Raw genomic sequence first — 23,565 nt, forward strand, 5'->3', positions numbered from 1 at the left:
TGGGATATGTACGTACGGTCACTGTGGGGACGACGTCGTCAATGCGCTTTTGATGAAGCAGATGACTGAGGTGGTATACTCCTCAATGCCATTGGATGAATCCCGGAACATATTCCATTCTGTGCTTGAAAAAACAGTCCTGTAGTGTAGCATCCGCATCATCTGACCACTTCCGTATTGAGCGAGTCACTGGTACTTCCTGCTTTAGTTTTTTGCTTGTAAGCAGGAATCAGGAGGATATATTTATGGTCAGATTTGCCAAATGGAGGGCGGGGGAGAGTTTTGTATGCATCTCTGTGTGTGGAGTAAAGGTGGTCTAGAGGTTTGTTTTCTCCTCTGGTTGACATGTGACATGCTGGTAAAAATTTGGTAAAACTGACTTAAGTTTACCTGCATTAAAGTACCCGGCCACTAGGAGCGCCGCTTCTGGGTGAGCATTTTCTTGTTTGCTTATAGAGTTGGTTGAGTGCGGTCTTAGTGCCGGCATCGGTCTGTGGTGGTAAATAGACGGCTATGAATAATATAGATGAGATCTCTCTTGGTCGATAGAGTGGTCTACAGCTTATCATCAGGTACTCTACCTCAGGTGAGCAATACCTCGACACTTCTTTAATGTTAGACATTGTGCACCAGCTGTTATTGATTAAAAGACACACTCCCACCCCTCATCTTACTAGACGTAGCTTCTCTGTTCTGCCGGTGCATTGAAAATCCCTCCAGCTCTATATTATCTGTGTGCAGGGTGGGAAAAGTATGTGAACCCTTGGATTTAATAACTGGTTGACCCTCCTTTGGCAGCAATAACCTCAACCAAACATTTTCTGTAGTTGCGGATCAGACCTGCGTAACGGTCAGGAGGAATTTTGGACCATTCCTCTTTACAAAACTGTTTCAGTTCAGCAATATTCTTGGGATGTCTGGTGTGAACTTCTGTTGAGCATCAATTGGCGAACAGATAGCCTAACATTCTCCTGCAAAACTTGGGAAGTCATTTTTCCGTCGAAGATAGCAAGCTGTCCAAGCCCTGAGGCAGCAAAGCATCCCCAAACCATGATGCTCCCTCCACCATACTTTACAGTTGGGATGAGGTTTTGATGTTGGTGTGCTGTTCCTTTGTTTCTCCACACATAGTGTTGTGTGTTCCTTCCAAACAACTCAACTGTAGTTTCATCTGTCAACAGAATATTTTGCCAGTAGCGCTGTGGAACATCCAGGTGCACTGTCGCGAACTTCAGACTTGCAGCAATGGTTTTTTTGGACAGCACTGGGTTCTTCCGTGGTGTCTTCCCATGAACACCATTCTTGTTTAGTGTTTTACGTATCGTAGACTCGTCTACAGAGATGTTAGCATGTTCCAGAGATTTCTGTAAGTCTTTAGCTGACACTCTAGGATTCTTTTTAACCTCATTGAGCATTCTGCACTGTGCTTTTGCAGTCATCTTTGCATCAACCACTCCTAGGGAGAGTAGCAACAGTGCTGAACTTTCTCCATTTATAGACAATTTGTTTTACCATGGACTGATGAGCATCAAGGCTTTTAGGGATACTTTTGTAACCCTTTCCAGATTTATGCAAATCAACAATTCTTAATCTTAGGTCTTCTGAGATCTCTTTTGTTCGAGGCATGGTTCACATTAGGCAATGCTTCTTGTCAATAGCAAACTCACATTTTGTGAGTGTTTTTTATAGGGCAAGCCAGCTCTAACCAACATCTCTAATCTCGTCTCATTCCAGGTTAGCTGACTCCTGACTCCAATTAGCTTTTGGAGAAGTCATTAGCCTAGGGGTTCACATACTTTTTCCAACCTACACTGTGAATGTTTAATATGTTTATATGTTCAATATAGACAAGAAAAATACAATAATTTGTGTGTTATTAGTTTAAGCACACTATGTTTGTCTATTGTTGTTACTTAAATGAAGATCAGATCAAATTTGATGACCAATTTATGCAGAAATCCAGATAATTCCAAAGGGTTCACATACTTTTTCTTGCCACTGTATATACATATGAGATGAGTAATGCAAAATATGTAAACCTTATTAAAGTGACTAGTGTTCCATTATTAAAGTGGCCAGTGATGATTTCAAGTCTATGTATATAGGGCCGCAGCCTAATGTGTTAATGATGGATATTTAACAGTCTGAAGCTGTTTTTCAGTCTCTCGGTCCCAGCTTTGATGCACCTGTACTGACCTCGCCTTCTGGATGATAGCGGGGTGAACAGGCAGTGGCTCGGGTGGTTGTTGTCATTGATGATCTTTTTGGCCTTCCTGTGACATCGGGTGCTGTAGATGTCCTGGAGGGCAGGTAGTTTGCCCCCGGTGATGCGTTGGGCAGACAGTTGCCGTACAAGGCGGTGATACACCCCAAGGGTGTATCATCTCAATTGTGCATCTGTAAAAGTTTGTGTGGTTTTTAGGTGCCAAACCAAATTTCTTCAGCCTCGAGACTTTGAAGAGTCACTGTTGCACCTTCTTCACCACACTGTCTGTGTGGGTGGACCATTTCAGTTTGTCAGTAATGTGTACGCCGAGGAACTTGAAGCTTTCCACCTTCTCCACTGCGGTCCCATCGATGTGGATAGCGGTGTGCCCCCTCTGCTGTTTCCTGAAGATCAGCTTCTTTGCTTTATTGACGTTGGGTGAGAGGTTGTTTTCCTGGCACCACACTCCCAGTGTGTCTCGTCCTTGTTGGTAATCAGGCCTAATACTGTTGTGTCGTCTGCATACTTGAAGATTGAGTTTGAGGCGTGCGTGGCCACGCAGTCATGGGTGAACCGGGATTACAGCAGGGTGCTGAGCACGCATCCTTGTGGGGCCCCAGTGTTGAGGATCAGCGAAGTGGAGGTGTTGTTTCCTACTTTCACCACCTGGGGGCGGCCCGTCAGGAAGGCCAGGACCCAGTTGCACAGGGCAGGATTCAGACCCATTGCCTCGAGCTTAACGATGAGCTTGGAGGGTAATATGGTGTACAATGCTGAAGTATAGTCAGTGAACAGCATTCTTACATAGGTATTCCTCTTGTCCAGGTGGCAATTGCGTCGTCTGTGGATCTATTGGGGCGGTAAGCAAATTGAAGTGGGTCTAGGGTGTCAGGTAAGGTATATGATCCTTGACTAGACTCTCAAAGCACTTCATGATGACAGAAGTGAGTGCTACGGGGCAATAGTCATTTAGTTCAGTTACCTTTGCTTTCTTGGGTACAGGATCAATTGTGGACATCTTGAAGCATGTGGGGACAGCAGACTGGGATAGGGAGAGATTGAATATGTCCGTAACACTCCAGCCAGCTGGTCTGCGCATGCTCTGAGGACGTGGCTAGGGATGCCATCTGGGCCGGCAGCCTTGCCAGGGTTAACATGCTTAGACGTCTTACTCACATCGGCCACAGAGAAGGAGGGCCCACAGTCCTTGGTAGCGGGCCCCGTCAGTGGCACTATGTTATCCTCAAAGCGGGCGAAGAAGGTGTTTAGCTTGTCCGGAAGCAAAACGTCAGTGTCTGCGACGTGGGTGGTTTTCCCTTTGTAGTCCTTGATTGTCTGTAGACCTTGCCACATACGTCTCCTGTCTGAGCCGTTGAATTGTGACTCCACTTTGTCTCTATACTGACGTTTTGCCTGTTTGATTGCCTTACGGAGGGAATAACTTCACTGTTTGAATTCGGCCATATTCCTAGTTACCTTGCCATGGTTAAATGCGATGGTTCGCGCTTTCAGTTTGGCACGAATGCTGCCATCTATCCATGGTTTCTGGTTAGGGTAGGTTTTAAGAGTCACAGTGGGTACAACATCTCTTATACACTTCCTGATGAACTCAGTCACCGTATCAGTGTATTCGTCAATGTTATTCTTAGAGGCTACCCAGACCATATCCCAGTCCGCGTGATCAAAACAATCTTGAAGCGTGGATTCCGATTGGTCAGACCAGCGATAAATAGAGTATGTTACAATCCCTGATGTCTCTCTGGAAGGAAATCCTCGTCCTGAGCTCGTTAACTTTATTATCCAGAGACGGAACATTAGCAAGTAATATACTCGGAAGCGGTGGGTGGTGTGCGCGCCTCCTGAGTCAGACTAGATGTCCCCTCAGAGTGCCTCTCCTCTGCCGGCGGTGTTTTGAGTCAGCCTCTGGAATCAGTTCAGACCACTCTGCATCCCACTGCTGGCTTGCTTCTGAAGCTGAGCAGGGTCGGTCCCTACATGGGAAATCAGATGCTGCTGGAAGTGGTTTTGGAGGGCCAGTAGGAGGCACTCTTTCCTCTCATCTAAAAAAAAGTATCCCAATGCCCAAGGGCAGTGATTGGGGACATTGCCCTGTGTAGGGTGCCGTCTTTCGAATGGGACATTAAACGGGTGTCCTGACTCTCTGTGGTCACTAAAGATCCCATGGCACTTATTTTATTCTCTTGACGCTAGGGGTCAGATATTTTATTTTTATTTTTAAATAACGTTCCCACGGTAAACGGACTATTTCTCAGGTCCAGATCGTAGAATATGCATATAATTTACAGATTAGGATAGAAAACACTCCAAAATTTCCAAAACTGTCAAAATATTGTCTGTGAGTATAACAAAACTGATTCTGCAGGCGAAAACCTGAGGAAATCTAACCCGGAAGTGATTTTTGTTTTTAATCTGTGTTTCCTTGCCCGTCTTTCTTCCATTTAAAGGGGTATCAACCAGATTCCTTTTCCAATGGCTTCCTCAAGCTGTGACCAGGCTTTAGACATAGTTTCAGGCTTTTATTTTGAAAAATGAGCGAGATTTTTCAAAATAAATGAGGTGTCCTTTGATTAGTTCCTGCGCGCGAGAGGGGTAGCTCTCCATTTTCTTTCTCTCTTTTATTGAATAGGTTACGGTCCGGTTGAAATATTATCGATTATGTTTGTTAAAAACAACCTGAGGATTGATTATAAAAAACATTTGACATGTTTCTACGAACATTACGGATACTTTTTGGAATTTTCGTCTAATGGAACGAGGCTTTGGTTTTCTGAACATAACGCGCAACCCAAATGGCGTTTTTTTTTTATAAAAGTAATATTTATCGAACAAAAATAACATTTATTGTGTAACTGGGAGTCTCGTGAGTGCAACATCCGAAGATTATCAAAGGTAAGCGATTCATTTTATTGCTTTTCTGACTTTCGTGACCAAGCTAACCAAGCTAATATAAGGCTAACTGTTCTAGCATTGATTGATACACTCACAAAAGCTTGGATTGCTTTCGCTGCAAAGCATATTTTCAAAATCTGACACGATAGGTGGATTAACAACAAGCTAAGCTGTGTTTTGGTATATTTCACTTGTGATTGCATGATTATAAATATTTTTTGTAATATTTTTGAATCTGATACGTTTGGGAATTTTCTTCTGCCTTTCAGGACCGGAACGAGGCTGTAGTTTTCTGAACATAACGCGCAACCCAAATGGCGTTTTTTTGTTATAAAAGTCATATTTATCGAACAAAAATAACATTTATTGTGTAACTGGGAGTCTCGTGAGTGCAAACATACGAAGATTATCAAAGGTAAGCGATTAATTTTATTGCTTTTCTGACTTTCGTGACCATGCTAATTTGGGGCTAACTGTTCTAGCATTGATTGATACACTCACAAAAGCTTGGATTTCTTTAGCTGTAAAGCATATTTTCAAAATCTGACACGATATGTGGATTAACAACAAGCTAAGCTGTGTTTTGGTATATTTCACTTGTGATTGCATGATTATAAATATTTTTAGTAATATTTTGCGCCCTGCAATTCAGCGGTTGTTTAGGAAAATGATCCCGCTAAAGGGATCCGTAGCGCAGAGAAGTTAAGAGTAGGGGTGTTAACCCCGGTGTCCTGGCTGAATTCCCAATCTCGCCTTCATACCGTCACCTAATCATCCCCAGCTTACAATTGGCTCCTTCATCCCCCCTCATCTCCCCTGTAACTATGCCCCAGGTCGTTGCTATAAATGAGTCAGTTTGACTTAACTGGTCAAATATATTTTTCAAATAAAATAATTACCCTGGGGGGTACGAATAAAGGATTAGATTTGGAAAAGTCGTGTTCCTGGTCGTAATGCTGGTGAGTTACCGTCATTCTGACATCCAACAGTTCTTCCCGGCTGTATGTAATAACACAAACAATGTTATTGGCTAATAATGTAAGAAATAACACATAAAAAATTAAAAGATTCTGCAAAGTTTCCTAAGAGCTAGAAGCACGGCAGCCCATCTGTCAGCGCCATTTTCCATGAATCTGGTTTGCGCTTAGTGGGACTATCATTTGTTTTTCAACAGGACAATGACTCAACACACCTTCAGGCTTTGTAAGGGCTATTTGACCAAGAAAGAGCATGATGGAGTGCTGCATCAAATGACAAATTGAGATGGTTTGGGATGAGTTGGACCGCGGAAGGAAGGAAAAGCAGCCAACAAGTGCTCAGCATATGTGGAAACTCCTCCAGGTGAAGCTGGTTGAGAGAATGCCAAAAGTGTGCAAAGCTGTCATCAAGGCAAAGATTGGCTACTTTGAAAAATCCAAAATCTAAAATATCAATCATATAAATAACACTTTTTTGGTTACTACATGATTCCATGTGTGTTATTACTTAGTTTTGATGTCTTCAATATTGTTCTACAATGTAGCAAATGTAAAAAAAATAAAGAAAAACCCTTCCATGAGTAGGTGTGTCCAAACTTTTGATTGGTACTGTATATGGAAACAGCCTTAATACCACTGCTGAGACTAACACACTGGGACTGGCACAGCCATAAACAGCCCTCCCTCCATGTGTGGTGGGACCTGCCGCGGTCTCATTACCAGCAGGGTAGTAGAGCAGTATGTTGCAAGTAGACTCCATTCTGGATCAAACATGGGACCTTGGCTCTCCATGGGAATATTTCTCAGTTATTTTGGCCAGTCAATGTCTGCGACTGTCCTGGCTCTGTGCCTCTGGCTCTCCCTGCCCCTCCATGTAAGGTGACATTTATATCCTTGACTTGTGCTGTGAGAGGTTGTGTCCTATCATGCAAGGCAAGATCTAATAGAGGCTTTTGTGTCCATCAGACGGCCTTGATTCTCTGTGGGCCCTCTATGCTGCACCTCTCTCTCTCTCTCTCACTCTCACTCTCACACACACACACACTACTATGTCTTACTATACTTGTGAGAACTTTTTGGGGACCAACAATTGATTCCAATTAAAAATCCTATTTTTCCTAACCATAAACCTTACCCTAACCCTTAACCCTAAACCTTACCCTTAAACTTAACCCCTAAGCCTAACATAGTCTTTTTACAAGTGAGGACTGGCAAAATGTCCTCAAGTCTGAATTTTAGTTGGTTTACTATTCTTGTGAGCATTTCTGGTACTCAAAAGTATAGTGAATCATGTACACACACACACCAAGGACAAAGATGGAGGGCAGGAAGCAGAGGGGGAGGGAAAGGAAGATGGGAAAGAAGGAACGACATAGAGAAGAAGACAGTGATAGCTTTCAGACCCATGTCTTTATCATCCCAGCGAGCCCCTGCTGTAATGTCGCTCCCCCTGTCGTCTCGCCCTGCTAGCTGGTAATTGCCCTCATTGTGAAGGCAGCGCTCTGAAATGCCCAGGAGCTTCGGGACGAGGGCCGTCATCACCCCAACACACCCCAGGTGTCATCTCTGTCGCCCATGTGACGGCACTGAGCTGCCTAATTGCATGTTACACCCGGCTTGTCACCTCTGAGGCAGGCGGGTAGAGAGGAGAGGGGAGAGGAGGGGAGGGCTGTCAATGAGGCAAAGCTTCACATGCAGAAGGACCAGGGGACCAGAGACCAAGTGCAGGCCCGTCGTCTCCATTTCAATGACCCAGGCCTGACTTACACAGGTGTCAGTGGTTTTCAGACATTCTTCCAGTATGCAGCCTACATTTTCCAGTTATGATGAAGACTTGTTGCAGATGCAAATATATTTAAATGGTGATAAAGTACTATAGTATACAAAGACAGTAATCTACTTAGTCTTTTTGGGAGCCTGTTTGGATTCAAGTGCAGAGTGCTTTAGTGAGGATTCTGCCCCTCCCAACCTCTCCATACCTGCTGCATTTCAACCTATTCCGCCATTAGTTCAAAGGCCGTGTGATGTTTCTTCAAACCTGGAGGGAGATAGTGGTGGGTTGTGCTCTCGAAGCACAGCTCGTCTGTCTGATGGAGAGTGCGGAGTAGAGGCCCACTGTTCTGTTTTGATCTACACACTGGACAGTGCTCTTTAGTATGTGGAGTGGTGGATGGATGTGCCAATTGAGGCCTGCTATGCCTTAGTGCCTTCAGAAATAGCTGGATCCAGAGTCATCTGAAATATCCCTGGTGTGTATATACAGTATAATGCTTTTTAGTGCATGGCGTGTTTTTTTCTCTCTCTCATATCTGTCCAAAAGAAATAAATTGCAGTGGTACTTTTGTTAAAACAGAGATAACTTTGTGGTAGAGATATACACACCACACCAGGCCTGAAATCCTTCTCTCCCTGAAAGCCGTTTTTATCAGGAGATGCTATTCGCTCTTCAGCACTGTCCCCCTTTTAATAATAGCAGAGGATAAGTAAGCCATTTGAGTAGGAATGTACTGGCTGGCTCTCCCTCAGCACTAACATAATGTTATATTAACACTGGGGAATCATAACAGTCACAAAATGAATTATAAATGACCACTGGGAAATCATAAGTCACGTAATAAATGAAATATTAACACTGGAAAATCACAACAGTTAATACTGTTCTTCCTGTCCTCCTCCTCTAGGTGCTTGTCTCTATGTTCTTCTGAGAGTAGTGTAGACAGACAGAAGTTATCTGGGGGTGTTACATGATTGAACTATACAGTACTATACATCCCTTTATGACTTTAAACTCAGAATTCTCAGCCTCACTATACACATATGCGGTTCATCACACATTCATTCCCTGCTATTTCACACATCTGAATGGGCTGAAGAGCGTTTTTGTCAGTTGATTCTTCTTCTCTGTCAATGCAGACACATTAAGGCTCTGGATAGTAGTGAGGTAGTTAGGCTACACTATTATGGCTGAATGGTGTTTGTGGCTCAGAGTCAGTCAGTCAGTCTTCCCCTGAGCTTGGTGCTTCCAGTATTCAGACTGAGCCATGCCTTTGATAAGCACTGCACACAGAGGTCTTCTTTGTAAGCATATGCAGCAGCAGCCCTAGTAGAGAGAGCTTTCCGTTCTGTCGGACAATGACACACACTCAGACATACACACACACATACACACAGAGGAGAATGACTCACCTTTCCTTGCACCGTGCGATGAACAGATGCCAATGGAGATTGTGCTCTTTTCATATTATTCACTCTCTCCTCCATTGCTTATTTTAACACAAGTCAACCTTTTTTTCAGCGAGTGCTTTCCTTTCTGTAAGCTTTAGAAAGCCTTACTGGATGACTGACAAGCCTGCCTTGTGAGTCACAAGGGAAAACCAAACACATATTGCAAATCCGACTCATTTCTGCCACAGCATGTCAACCCTACTGCATGTCAGTGTTTATTACAGGAGTGGGGTTTCTGTATTGATCACCTAATATTGCTGTGGGAGCTGAAGCAACACACAGAGAAAGCTCTTTAGGTTGGGAACCTGTCACCTCTCAATGTTTTGTGGTAACTTTATATTCTGCCTGAAGTAAGGGAAGGAGAAGAGGTGAAAAGATGATAGTGGCAGACAGGATGGAGAAAAGGGGAATGAGTGGGATACTGTATGTGTGTATATGGAAGGAGACAGAGAGGGTGAGGAGGAGAGGGTAAGGGCTATTGGGGAGAGGAAAGGAGACAAGTGTGCAAAGATGTGAGGGGTGCAATGATAGTTCGTGACCTCGAGCTGAAGTCGTTAAGGAAGGATGGAAGGTGAGATATGTTTCTGGGGGTCCACAGATGGGAAGAACAGGTTGGAAGAACTAAATCATACTCGTGCTTAGATCAGTGGTTTGCAAAAAATATATACAGTGGGGAGAACAAGTATTTGATACACTGCCGATTTTGCAGGTTTTCCTACTTACAAAGCATGTAGAGGTCTGTAATTTTTATCATAGGTACACTTCAACTGTGAGAGACGGAATCTAAAAAAAATCCAGAAAATCACATTGTATGATTTTGAAGTTATTAATTTGCATTTTATTGCATGACTGTCACGTTCCTGACCTTATTTTCTTTGTTTAGTCTTTGTTTAGTTGGTCAGGATGTGAGCTGGGTGGGTATATTCTATGTTTTGGTGTCTCATTGGTTTAGGTGTGTCTGATTGGCCTGATATGGTTCTCAATCAGAGGCAGGTGTTTTACGTTGTCTCTGATTGGGAACCATATTTAGGTAGGCTGTGTTCACTGTTTGTTTGTGGGTGATTGTTCCTGTTCGTTGCGTTCTTTGTTTTATAGGTTCACATGTTCAGGACTGTAGCGTCGTTGGTTTCGTTTTGTTTATTGTTTTTGTTCGTGTAAAATAAGTATTCAAATAAATATGGATACATACCACGCTGCGATTTGGTCCTACTCTCCTTCAACCAACGACGAGAGTCGTTACAATGACATAAGTATTTGATCACCTACCAACCAGTAAGAATTCCGGCTCATTTCTTAAGCCGCCAACGGATCTTGTGTCCATAAAACAGAGGCTGGTGATCTCGCATTAGTTGACTTAACTTTTAGATTATATAATTTTAATTCAGATTTTTTGATTAACCACTTGACAATTTTGACAAACGAAAACGTTATTATTGAAATAAAACTTTTCCATGAAAGTGTGCATATGAAAATCATAACTGGCACGCAGAACAGTAGAAATGGTAGGATAAATATAACCAAGGAGCGCCTTCGGGACAAGTCTCTGAAAGTCCTTGAGTAGCCCAGTCAGAGCCCGGACTTGAACCCGATCGAACATTTCTGGAGAGACCTGAAAACATCTGTGCTTCGCTCCCCAGTCAACCTGACAGAGTTTGAGAGGATCTGCAGAGAAGAATGGAAGACACTCCCCAAATACAGGTGTGCCAAGCCTGTAGCGTCATACCCAAGAAGACTCAAGGCAGTAATCGCTGCCAACGGTGCTTCAACAAAGTACTCACTAAAGGGTCTGAATACTTACGTAAATGTAATATTTCAGTTTTTTATTATACATTTGGAGAGAAAAAATGTTTGCTTTGTGTGTAGATTGATGGTGGGGAACAAAAAACAATTCAATCAATTTTAGAATAAGGCTGTAAAGTAACAAAATGTGGAAAAAGTCAAGGGGTCTGAATACTTTCCAAATGCACTGTACATCGATTGGTATTTCCATCCATGAATAAACAGCATTATTTTTCAATGGATGTTTTTTCTGCCGGTCATTTTGGCCAGCAACAGTTTAATCGGCTTTTCATATTATTATTATTATTTTTTTTTTGGGGGGGGGGGGGGGGGGGGCAAAAACCAATTGGCAGCTAACATTAACGCTGCTACACAGGTAACACTTTATGTAAAGTAGGCCCATTACCGAACATATACTAATTTTAAATAGTTGATCCATCCACATGATTGGTTTCACAGTATTGATAAATGTGCACGTTTTCAAAAGATGGGGGAGCATTTTAACCACAACATTCAGTTCACTTTGGCACACTCTGGGACATCATGAGAGTAGGATGGAGAGAGCGAGGCCAACTGAAGTGCAAACCTTCAGAATACCATCTCTGATCTCTCAAGCCATAGGCAGTGGTCCAAAACATTTCTATTGAACGATAAGCGCATCTGCCACTCATCTGGAAACATGGTTGTGAGTTTTGTTCAGCCTCACCGGCCAATTCACGGGCTGTGACACTTTAGGGTCCACTCATTCAGACTGCTCTTACTTCCTCATTTTTCAGAATATAAGCCTGAAACAATTTTTAAAGACTGTTGACATCTAGTGGAAGGCATAGGAACTGCAATTTGAGTCCTAAATTAATGGATACTGTAATGGCATTGAATAGAAAACTACAAAGCCAAAAGAAAAACTACTTCCCGAATGGATTTTTCTCAGGTTTTTGCCTGCCAAATCAGTTCTGTTATACTCACAGACACTATTTTAACAGTTTTGGAAACTTTAGAGTTTTTTCTATCCAAATCTACCAGTTATATGCATATCATATCTTCTGGGCCCGAGAAGCAGGCAGTTTAATTTGGGCATGCTTTTCATCCCCCTACCCTAGAGAAGTTAACAACCAATGGAACATAGTTCAGCCTGCTGATGATGCCCCAGAACTCCTTGTTCCAGAGAACTGCCGGCTGTCATAGTTTAAAATCTATTCTAAATCACAATTGTCTGGCCTCCCTCTCTCTTTCACTCTCTCTCCCTCACAGCCCTCCCTTCCTCACAGCCCTGGTTTGGTTTTAGTTGTCAGGAAGAATTAAATCAGACTTCCTGTGTGCACTGGACTCAATGGTCTCTGCAGTGCAGCGCTGGCCCATTCAGCCCATTTGGGCTGCAGGAGCCCAACATACCTCTGTCTGCTGTTCAGGGTAAGAGAAAAGTTGTCTGCTGTACAGGGAAAGAGAAAAGGTGTCTGCTGTACAGGGAAAGAGAAAAGGTGTCTGCTGTACAGGGAAAGAGAGAAGGTGTCTGCTGTTCAGGGTAAGAGAGAAGGTGTCTGCTGTTCAGGGTAAGAGAGAAGGTGTCTGCTGTTCAGGGAAAGAGAAGGTGTCTGCTGTTCAGGGAAAGAGAGAAGGTGTCTGCTGTTCAGGGAAAGAGAGAAGGTGTCTGCTGTACAGGGAAAGAGAGAAGGTGTCTGCTGTACAGGGAAAGAGAGAAGGTGTCTGCTGTACAGGGAAAGAGAGAAGGTGTCTGCTGTTCAGGGAAAGAGAGAAGGTGTATGAGATAGAGAGATGGGGGAGAGACAAAAGGGGAAGAGAGCCTGAGGGTTGGTAAAGTTATAGAAACACAAATATAACAAGGAGATTTAGGAGTAAAATAAATAGAAACCTGCAGAAACTACCAGCTAAATATATAGAAACCTTCAGAAACTACCAGCTAAATATATAGAAACCTGCAGAAACTACCAGCTAAATGAATAGAAACCTTCAGAAACTACCAGCTAAATAAATAGAAACCTGCAGAAACTACCAGCTAAATATATAGAAACCTGTAGAAACTACCAGCTAAATAAATAGAAACCTGTAGAAACTACCAGCTAAATAAATAGAAACCTGTAGAAACTACCAGCTAAATATATAGAAACCTGCAGAAACTACCAGCTAAATAAATAGAAACCTGCAGAAACTACCAGCTAAATAAATAGAAACCTGTAGAAACTACCAGCTAAATAAATAGAAACCTGTAGAAACTACCAGCTAAATAAATAGAAACCTTCAGAAACTACCAGCTAAATAAATAGAAACCTGCAGAAACTACCAGCTAAATATATAGAAACCTGAAGAAACTACCAGCTAAATATATAGAAACCTGCAGAAACTACCAGCTAAATAAATAGAAACCTGCAGAAACTACCACCTAAATATATAGAAACCTGCAGAAACTACCAGCTAAATAAATAGAAACCTGCAGAAACTACCAGCTAAATATATAGAAACCTGCAGAAACTACCAGCTAAATATATAGAAACCTGCAGAAACTACCAGCTAAATAAATAGAAACCTGTAGAAACTACCAGCTAAATATATAGAAACCTGCAGAAACTACCAGCTAAATAAATAGAAACCTGTAGAAACTACCAGCTAAATATATAGAAACTACCAGCTAAATATATAGAAACCTGCAGAAACTACCAGCTAAATATATAGAAACCTGTAGAAACTACCAGCTAAATATATAGAAACCTGCAGAAACTACCAGCTAAATAAATAGAAACCTGCAGAAACTACCACCTAAATATATAGAAACCTGTAGAAACTACCAGCTAAATATATAGAAACCTGTAGAAACTACCAGCTAAATATATAGAAACCTGCAGAAACTACCAGCTAAATATATAGAAACCTGTAGAAACTACCAGCTAAATATATTGAAACCTGTAGAAACTACCAGCTAAATATATAGAAACCTGCAGAAACTACCAGCTAAATATATAGAAACCTGCAGAAACTACCAGCTAAATATATAGAAACCTGCAGAAACTACCAGCTAAATAAATAGAAACCTTCAGAAACTACCAGCTAAATAAATAGAAACCTTCAGAAACTACCAGCTAAATAAATAGAAACCTTCAGAAACTACCAGCTAAATAAATAGAAACCTTCAGAAACTACCAGCTAAATAAATAGAAACCTTCAGAAACTACCAGCTAAATATATTGAAACGTGCAGAAACTACCAGCTAAATAAATAGAAACCTTCAGAAACTACCAGCTAAATATATAGAAACCTGTAGAAACTACCAGCTAAATACATAGAAACCTTCAGAAACTACCAGCTAAATAAATAGAAACCTTCAGAAACTACCAGCTAAATATATAGAAACCTGCAGAAACTACCAGCTAAATACATAGAAACCTTCAGAAACTACCAGCTAAATATATAGAAACCTTCAGAAACTACCAGCTAAATACATAGAAACCTGCAGAAACTACCAGCTAAATATATAGAAACCTGTAGAAACTACCAGCTAAATAAATAGAAACCTTCAGAAACTACCAGCTAAATACATAGAAACCTGCAGAAACTACCAGCTAAATATATAGAAACCTGTAGAAACTACCAGCTAAATACATAGAAACCTGCAGAAACTACCAGCTAAATATATAGAAACCTGCAGAAACTACCAGCTAAATATATAGAAACCTGTAGAAACTACCACCTAAATATATAGAAACCTGCAGAAACTACCAGCTAAATACATAGAAACCTGCAGAAACTACCAGCTAAATATATAGAAACCTGTAGAAACTACCACCTAAATATATAGAAACCTGCAGAAACTACCAGCTAAATACATAGAAACCTGCAGAAACTACCAGCTAAATATATAGAAACCTGTAGAAACTACCAGCTAAATATATAGAAACCTGTAGAAACTACCAGCTAAATACATAGAAACCTGCAGAAACTACCAGCTAAATATATAGAAACCTGCAGAAACTACCAGCTAAATACATAGAAACCTGCAGAAACTACCAGCTAAATATATAGAAACCTGCAGAAACTACCAGCTAAATATATAGAAACCTGCAGAAACTACCAGCTAAATAAATAGAAACCTTCAGAAACTACCAGCTAAATAAATAGAAACCTTCAGAAACTACCAGCTAAATATATAGAAACCTGCAGAAACTACCAGCTAAATAAATAGAAACCTTCAGAAACTACCAGCTAAATATATAGAAACCTGTAGAAACTACCAGCTAAATACATAGAAACCTTCAGAAACTACCAGCTAAATAAATAGAAACCTTCAGAAACTACCAGCTAAATATATAGAAACCTGCAGAAACTACCAGCTAAATACATAGAAACCTTCAGAAACGACATTTACATTTACATTTAAGTCATTTAGCAGACGCTCTTATCCAGAGCGACTTACAAATTGGTGCATTCACCTTATGACATCCCGTGGAACAGCCACTTTACAATAGTGCATCTAAATCTTTTAAGGGGGGGGGGGGTGAGAAGGATTACTTTATCCTATCCTAGGTATTCCTTAAAGAGGTGGGGTTTCAGGTGTCTCCGGAAGGTGGTGATTGACTCCGCTGTCCTGGCGTCGTGAGGGAGTTTGTTCCACCATTGGGGGGCCAGAGCAGCGAACAGTTTTGACTGGGCTGAGCGGGAACTGTACTTCCTCAGTGGTAGGGAGGCGAGCAGGCCAGAGGTGGATGAACGCAGTGCCCTTGTTTGGGTGTAGGGCCTGATCAGAGCCTGGAGGTACTGAGGTGCCGTTCCCCTCACAGCTCCGTAGGCAAGCACCATGGTCTTGTAGCGGATGCGAGCTTCAACTGGAAGCCAGTGGAGAGAGCGGAGGAGCGGGGTGACGTGAGAGAACTTGGGAAGGTTGAACACCAGACGGGCTGCGGCGTTCTGGATGAGTTGTAGGGGTTTAATGGCACAGGCAGGGAGCCCAGCCAACAGCGAGTTGCAGTAATCCAGACGGGAGATGACAAGTGCCTGGATTAGGACCTGCGCCGCTTCCTGTGTGAGGCAGGGTCGTACTCTGCGGATGTTGTAGAGCATGAACCTACAGGAACGGGCCACCGCCTTGATGTTAGTTGAGAACGACAGGGTGTTGTCCAGGATCACGCCAAGGTTCTTAGCGCTCTGGGAGGAGGACACAATGGAGTTGTCAACCGTGATGGCGAGATCTTGGAACGGGCAGTCCTTCCCCGGGAGGAAGAGCAGCTCCGTCTTGCCGAGGTTCAGCTTGAGGTGGTGATCCGTCATCCACACTGATATGTCTGCCAGACATGCAGAGATGCGATTCGCCACCTGGTCATCAGAAGGGGGAAAGGAGAAGATTAGTTGTGTGTCGTCTGCATAGCAATGATAGGAGAGACCATGTGAGGTTATGACAGAGCCAAGTGACTTGGTGTATAGCGAGAATAGGAGAGGGCCTAGAACAGAGCCCTGGGGGACACCAGTGGTGAGAGCATGTGGTGAGGAGACAGATTCTCGCCACGCCACCTGGTAGGAGCGACCTGTCAGGTAGGACGCAATCCAAGCGTGGGCCGCGCCGGAGATGCCCAACTCGGAGAGGGTGGAGAGGAGGATCTGATGGTTCACAGTATCGAAGGCAGCCGATAGGTCTAGAAGGATGAGAGCAGAGGAGAGAGAGTTAGCTTTAGCAGTGCGGAGCGCCTCCGTGATACAGAGAAGAGCAGTCTCAGTTGAATGACTAGTCTTGAAACCTGACTGATTTGGATCAAGAAGGTCATTCTGAGAGAGATAGCGGGAGAGCTGGCCAAGGACGGCACGTTCAAGAGTTTTGGAGAGAAAAGAAAGAAGGGATACTGGTCTGTAGTTGTTGACATCGGAGGGATCGAGTGTAGGTTTTTTCAGAAGGGGTGCAACTCTCGCTCTCTTGAAGACGGAAGGGACGTAGCCAGCGGTCAGGGATGAGTTGATGAGCGAGGTGAGGTAAGGGAGAAGGTCTCCGGAAATGGTCTGGAGAAGAGAGGAGGGGATAGGGTCAAGCGGGCAGGTTGTTGGGCGGCCGGCCGTCACAAGACGCGAGATTTCATCTGGAGAGCGAGGGGAGAAAGAGGTCAGAGCACAGGGTAGGGCAGTGTGAGCAGAACCAGCGGTGTCGTTTGACTTAGCAAACGAGGATCGGATGTCGTCGACCTTCTTTTCAAAATGGTTGACGAAGTCATCTGCAGAGAGGGAGGAGGGGGGGGGAGGGGGAGGAGGATTCAGGAGGGAGGAGAAGGTGGCAAAGAGCTTCCTAGGGTTAGAGGCAGATGCTTGGAATTTAGAGTGGTAGAAAGTGGCTTTAGCAGCAGAGACAGAAGAGGAAAATGTAGAGAGGAGGGAGTGAAAGGATGCCAGGTCCGCAGGGAGGCGAGTTTTCCTCCATTTCCGCTCGGCTGCCCGGAGCCCTGTTCTGTGAGCTCGCAGTGAGTCGTCGAGCCACGGAGCGGGAGGGGAGGGCCGAGCCGGCCTGGAGGATAGGGGACAGAGAGAGTCAAAGGATGCAGAAAGGGAGGAGAGGAGGGTTGAGGAGGCAGAATCAGGAGATAGGTTGGAGAAGGTTTGAGCAGAGGGAAGAGATGATAGGATGGAAGAGGAGAGAGTAGCGGGGGAGAGAGAGCGAAGGTTGGGACGGCGCGATACCATCCGAGTAGGGGCAGTGTGGGAAGTGTTGGATGAGAGCGAGAGGGAAAAGGATACAAGGTAGTGGTCGGAGACTTGGAGGGGAGTTGCAATGAGGTTAGTGGAAGAACAGCATCTAGTAAAGATGAGGTCGAGCGTATTGCCTGCCTTGTGAGTAGGGGGGGAAGGTGAGAGGGTGAGGTCAAAAGAGGAGAGGAGTGGAAAGAAGGAGGCAGAGAGGAATGAGTCAAAGGTAGACGTGGTGAGGTTAAAGTCGCCCAGAACTGTGAGAGGTGAGCCGTCCTCAGGAAAGGAGCTTATCAAGGCATCAAGCTCATTGATGAACTCTCCGAGGGAACCTGGAGGGCGATAAATGATAAGGATGTTAAGCTTGAAAGGGCTGGTAACTGTGACAGCATGGAATTCAAAGGAGGCGATAGACAGATGGGTAAGGGGAGAAAGAGAGAATGACCACTTGGGAGAGATGAGGATCCCGGTGCCACCACCCCGCTGACCAGAAGCTCTCGGGGTGTGCGAGAACACGTGGGCGGACGAAGAGAGAGCAGTAGGAGTAGCAGTGTTATCTGTGGTGATCCATGTTTCCGTCAGTGCCAAGAAGTCGAGGGACTGGAGGGAGGCATAGGCTGAGATGAACTCTGCCTTGTTGGCCGCAGATCGGCAGTTCCAGAGGCTACCGGAGACCTGGAACTCCACGTGGGTCGTGCGCGCTGGGACCACCAGATTAGGGTGGCCGCGGCCACGCGGTGTGGAGCGTTTGTATGGTCTGTGCAGAGAGGAGAGAACAGGGATAGACAGACACATAGTTGACAGGCTACAGAAGAGGCTACGCTAATGCAAAGGAGATTGGAATGACAAGTGGACAACACGTCTCGAATGTTCAGAAAGTTAAGCTTACGTAGCAAGAATCTTATTGACTAAAATGATTAAAATGATACAGTACTGTTGAAGTAGGCTAGCTGGCAGTGGCTGCGTTGTTGACTTTGTAGGCTAGCTGGCAGTGGCTGCGTTGTTGACACTACACTAATCAAGTCGTTCCGTTGAGTGTAATAGTTTCTACAGTGCTGCTATTCGGGGGCTAGCTGGCTAGCTAGCAGTGTTGATTACGTTACGTTGCGTTAAAAGAACGACAATAGCTGGCTAGCTAACCTAGAAAATCGCTCTAGACTACACAATTATCTTTGATACAAAGACGGCTATGTAGCTAGCTATGTAGCTAGCTACGATCAAACAAATCAAACCGTTGTACTGTAATGAAATGAAATGAAAATGTGATACTACCTGTGGAGCGAAGCGGAATGCGACCGGGTTGTTGAGTGCGGAAGTTCTATTCGGTAGACGTTGGCTAACTGTTGGCTAGCTAGCAGTGTCTCCTACGTTAAGGACGACAAATAGCTGGCTAGCTAACCTCGGTAAATTAAGATAATCACTCTAAAACTACACACTCTAAACTACACAATTATCTTGGATACGAAGACAGCAAAGACAACTATGTAGCTAGCTAACACTACACTATTCGGGGGCTAGCTGGCTAGCTAGCTGTGTTGATTACGTTACGTTGCATTAAAAGAACGACAATAGCTGGCTAGCTAACCTAGAAAATCGCTCTAGACTACACAATTATATTTGATACAAAGACGGCTATGTAGCTAGCTATGTAGCTAGCTACGATCAAACAAATCAAACCGTTGTACTGTAATGAAATGAAATGAAAATGTGATACTACCTGTGGAGCGAAGCGGAATGCGACCGGGTTGTTGAGTGCGGAAGTTCTATTCGGTAGACGTTGGCTAGCTGTTGGCTAGCTAGCAGTGTCTCCTACGTTAAGGACGACAAATAGCTGGCTAGCTAACCTCGGTAAATTAAGATAATCACTCTAAAACTACACACTCTAAACTACACAATTATCTTGGATACGAAGACAGCAAAGACAACTATGTAGCTAGCTAACACTACACTAATCAAGTCGTTCAGTTGAGTGTAATAGTTTCTACAGTGCTGCTATTCGGTAGACGTTTGCTAGCTGGCTAGCTGCTGGGCAGATAGCAGTGTAGACTACGTTAGGACGACGGAATACGATAATTACGCAATTATCTTTGATACAAAGACGGCTATGTAGCTAGCTAAGAAGAAATTGCTAAGATTAGACAAATCAAACCGTTGTACTATAATGAAATGTAATGAAATGTAATGTAATGTAATGAAAAGTTATACTACCTGCGGACCAAAGTGCGAATGCGACCGCTCGCTCCAACCCGGAAGTGGTTTTTAAGTTTTTAACGACCAGCTAAATAAATAGAAACCTTCAGAAACTACCAGCTAAATATATAGAAACCTGCAGAAACTACCAGCTAAATATATAGAAACCTGTAGAAACTACCAGCTAAATAAATAGAAACCTTCAGAAACTACCAGCTAAATACATAGAAACCTGCAGAAACTACCAGCTAAATATATAGAAACCTGCAGAAACTACCAGCTAAATATATAGAAACCTGCAGAAACTACCAGCTAAATACATAGAAACCTGCAGAAACTACCAGCTAAATATATAGAAACCTGCAGAAACTACCAGCTAAATATATAGAAACCTGTAGAATCTACCACCTAAATATATAGAAACCTGCAGAAACTACCAGCTAAATACATAGAAACCTGCAGAAACTACCAGCTAAATACACTGCTCAAAAAAATAAAGGGAACACTTAAACAACACAATGTAACTCCAAGTCAATCACACTTCTATGAAATCAAACTGTCCACTTAGGAAGCAACACTGATTGACAATAAATTGCACATGCTGTTGTGCAAATGGAATAGACAAAAGGTGGAAATTATAGGCAATTAGCAAGACACCCCCAAAAAAGGAGTGATTCTGCAGGTGGTGACCACAGACCACTTCTCAGTTCCTATGCTTCCTGGCTGATGTTTTGGTCACTTTTGAATGCTGGCGGTGCTCTCACTCTAGTGGTAGCATGAGACGGAGTCTACAACCCACACAAGTGGCTCAGGTAGTGCAGTTCATCCAGGATGGCACATCAATGCGAGCTGTGGCAAGAAGGTTTGCTGTGTCTGTCAGCGTAGTGTCCAGAGCATGGAGGCGCTACCAGGAGACAGGCCAGTACATCAGGAGACGTGGAGGAGGCCGTAGGAGGGCAACAACCCAGCAGCAGGACCGCTACCTCCGCCTTTGAGCAGGAGGAGCACTGCCAGAGCCCTGCAAAATGACCTCCAGCAGGCCACAAATGTGCATGTGTCAGCATATGGTCTCACAAGGGCTCTGAGGATCTCATCTCGGTACCTAATGGCAGTCAGGCTACCTCTGGCGAGCACATGGAGGGCTGTGCGGCCCCACAAAGAAATGCCACCCCACACCATGACTGACCCACCGCCAAACCAGTCATGCTGGAGGATGTTGCAGGCAGCAGAACGTTCTCCACGGCGTCTCCAGACTCTGTCACGTCTGTCACATGTGCTCATGTGCTCAGTGTGAACCTGCTTTCATCTGTGAAGAGCACAGGGCGCCAGTGGCGAATTTGCCAATCTTGGTGTTCTCTGGCAAATGCCAAACGTCCTGCACGGTGCTGGGCTGTAAGCACAACCCCCACCTGTGGACGTCGGGCCCTCATACCACCCACATGGAGTCTGTTTCTGACCGTTTGAGCAGACACATGCACATTTGTGGCCTGCTGGAGGTCATTTTGCAGGGCTCTGGCAGTGCACCTCCTTGCACAAAGGCTGAGGTAGCGGTCCTGCTGCTGGGTTGTTGCCCTCCTACGGCCTCCTCCACGTCTCCTGATGTACTGGCCTGTCTCCTGGTAGCGCCTCCATGCTCTGGACACTACGCTGACAGACACAGCAAACCTTTTTGCCACAGCTCGCATTGATGTGCCATCCTGGATGAACTGCACTACCTGAGCCACTTGTGTGTGTTGTAGGATCCGTCTCATGCTACCACTAGAGTGAGAGCACCGCCAGCATTCAAAAGTGACCAAAACATCAGCCAGGAAGCATAGGAACTGAGAAGTTGTCTGTGGTCACCACCTGCAGAATCACTCCTTTTTTGGGGGTGTCTTGCTAATTGCCTATAATTTCCACCTTTTGTCTATTCCATTTGCACAACAGCATGTGAAATTTATTGTCAATCAGTGTTGCTTCCTAAGTGGACAGTTTGATTTCACAGAAGTGTGATTGACTTGGAGTTACATTGTGTTGTTTAAGTGTTCCCTTTATTTTTTTGAGCAGTGTATATAGAAACCTGTAGAAACTACCACCTAAATATATAGAAACCTGCAGAAACTACCAGCTAAATACATAGAAACCTGCAGAAACTACCAGCTAAATATATAGAAACCTGTAGAAACTACCAGCTAAATACATAGAAACCTGCAGAAACTACCAGCTAAATATATAGAAACCTGCAGAAACTACCAGCTAAATACATAGAAACCTGCAGAAACTACCAGCTAAATATATAGAAACCTGCAGAAACTACCTGCTAAATATATAGAAACCTGTAGAAACTACCACCTAAATATATAGAAACCTGCAGAAACTACCAGCTAAATACATAGAAACCTGCAGAAACTACCAGCTAAATATATAGAAACCTGTAGAAACTACCAGCTAAATAAATAGAAACCTGCAGAAACTACCAGCTAAATATATAGAAACCTGTAGAAACTACCAGCTAAATATATAGAAACCTGTAGAAACTACCACCTAAATATATAGAAACCTGCAGAAACTACCAGCTAAATATATAGAAACCTGCAGAAACTACCAGCTAAATATATAGAAACCTGTAGAATCTACCACCTAAATATATAGAAACCTGCAGAAACTACCAGCTAAATACATAGAAACCTGCAGAAACTACCAGCTAAATACACTGCTCAAAAAAATAAAGGGAACACTTAAACAACACAATGTAACTCCAAGTCAATCACACTTCTATGAAATCAAACTGTCCACTTAGGAAGCAACACTGATTGACAATAAATTGCACATGCTGTTGTGCAAATGGAATAGACAAAAGGTGGAAATTATAGGCAATTAGCAAGACACCCCCAAAAAAGGAGTGATTCTGCAGGTGGTGACCACAGACCACTTCTCAGTTCCTATGCTTCCTGGCTGATGTTTTGGTCACTTTTGAATGCTGGCGGTGCTCTCACTCTAGTGGTAGCATGAGACGGAGTCTACAACCCACACAAGTGGCTCAGGTAGTGCAGTTCATCCAGGATGGCACATCAATGCGAGCTGTGGCAAGAAGGTTTGCTGTGTCTGTCAGCGTAGTGTCCAGAGCATGGAGGCGCTACCAGGAGACAGGCCAGTACATCAGGAGACGTGGAGGAGGCCGTAGGAGGGCAACAACCCAGCAGCAGGACCGCTACCTCCGCCTTTGAGCAGGAGGAGCACTGCCAGAGCCCTGCAAAATGACCTCCAGCAGGCCACAAATGTGCATGTGTCAGCATATGGTCTCACAAGGGCTCTGAGGATCTCATCTCGGTACCTAATGGCAGTCAGGCTACCTCTGGCGAGCACATGGAGGGCTGTGCGGCCCCACAAAGAAATGCCACCCCACACCATGACTGACCCACCGCCAAACCAGTCATGCTGGAGGATGTTGCAGGCAGCAGAACGTTCTCCACGGCGTCTCCAGACTCTGTCACGTCTGTCACATGTGCTCATGTGCTCAGTGTGAACCTGCTTTCATCTGTGAAGAGCACAGGGCGCCAGTGGCGAATTTGCCAATCTTGGTGTTCTCTGGCAAATGCCAAACGTCCTGCACGGTGCTGGGCTGTAAGC

The 23,565-nt window shown here is 44.0% G+C and overlaps 1 protein-coding gene across 13 annotated transcripts in view; it reads left to right on the forward strand.

The window, feature by feature from the left end:
• LOC139548194 (RNA-binding protein Musashi homolog 2-like) overlaps positions 1–23,565 on the forward strand; it is a 456,658-nt gene that overhangs the window by 391,803 nt on the left and 41,290 nt on the right. Inside the window, exon 11 of one of the 13 annotated variants that reach the window (XM_071357695.1) lies at positions 6,291–6,511. The exons of the other annotated variants lie outside the window; for them this stretch is intronic. Within the exon in view, the coding sequence (XP_071213796.1) occupies positions 6,291–6,298 (8 nt within the window). The 3' untranslated portion in view covers positions 6,299–6,511. Of the gene's footprint in view, positions 1–6,290; positions 6,512–23,565 lie in introns of those variants that run through there. 13 annotated transcript variants of the gene reach the window in all.

Source organism: Salvelinus alpinus, chromosome 21, assembly GCF_045679555.1.
Source record: "Salvelinus alpinus chromosome 21, SLU_Salpinus.1, whole genome shotgun sequence".
NCBI classification, from domain to species: Eukaryota; Metazoa; Chordata; class Actinopteri; order Salmoniformes; family Salmonidae; genus Salvelinus; species Salvelinus alpinus.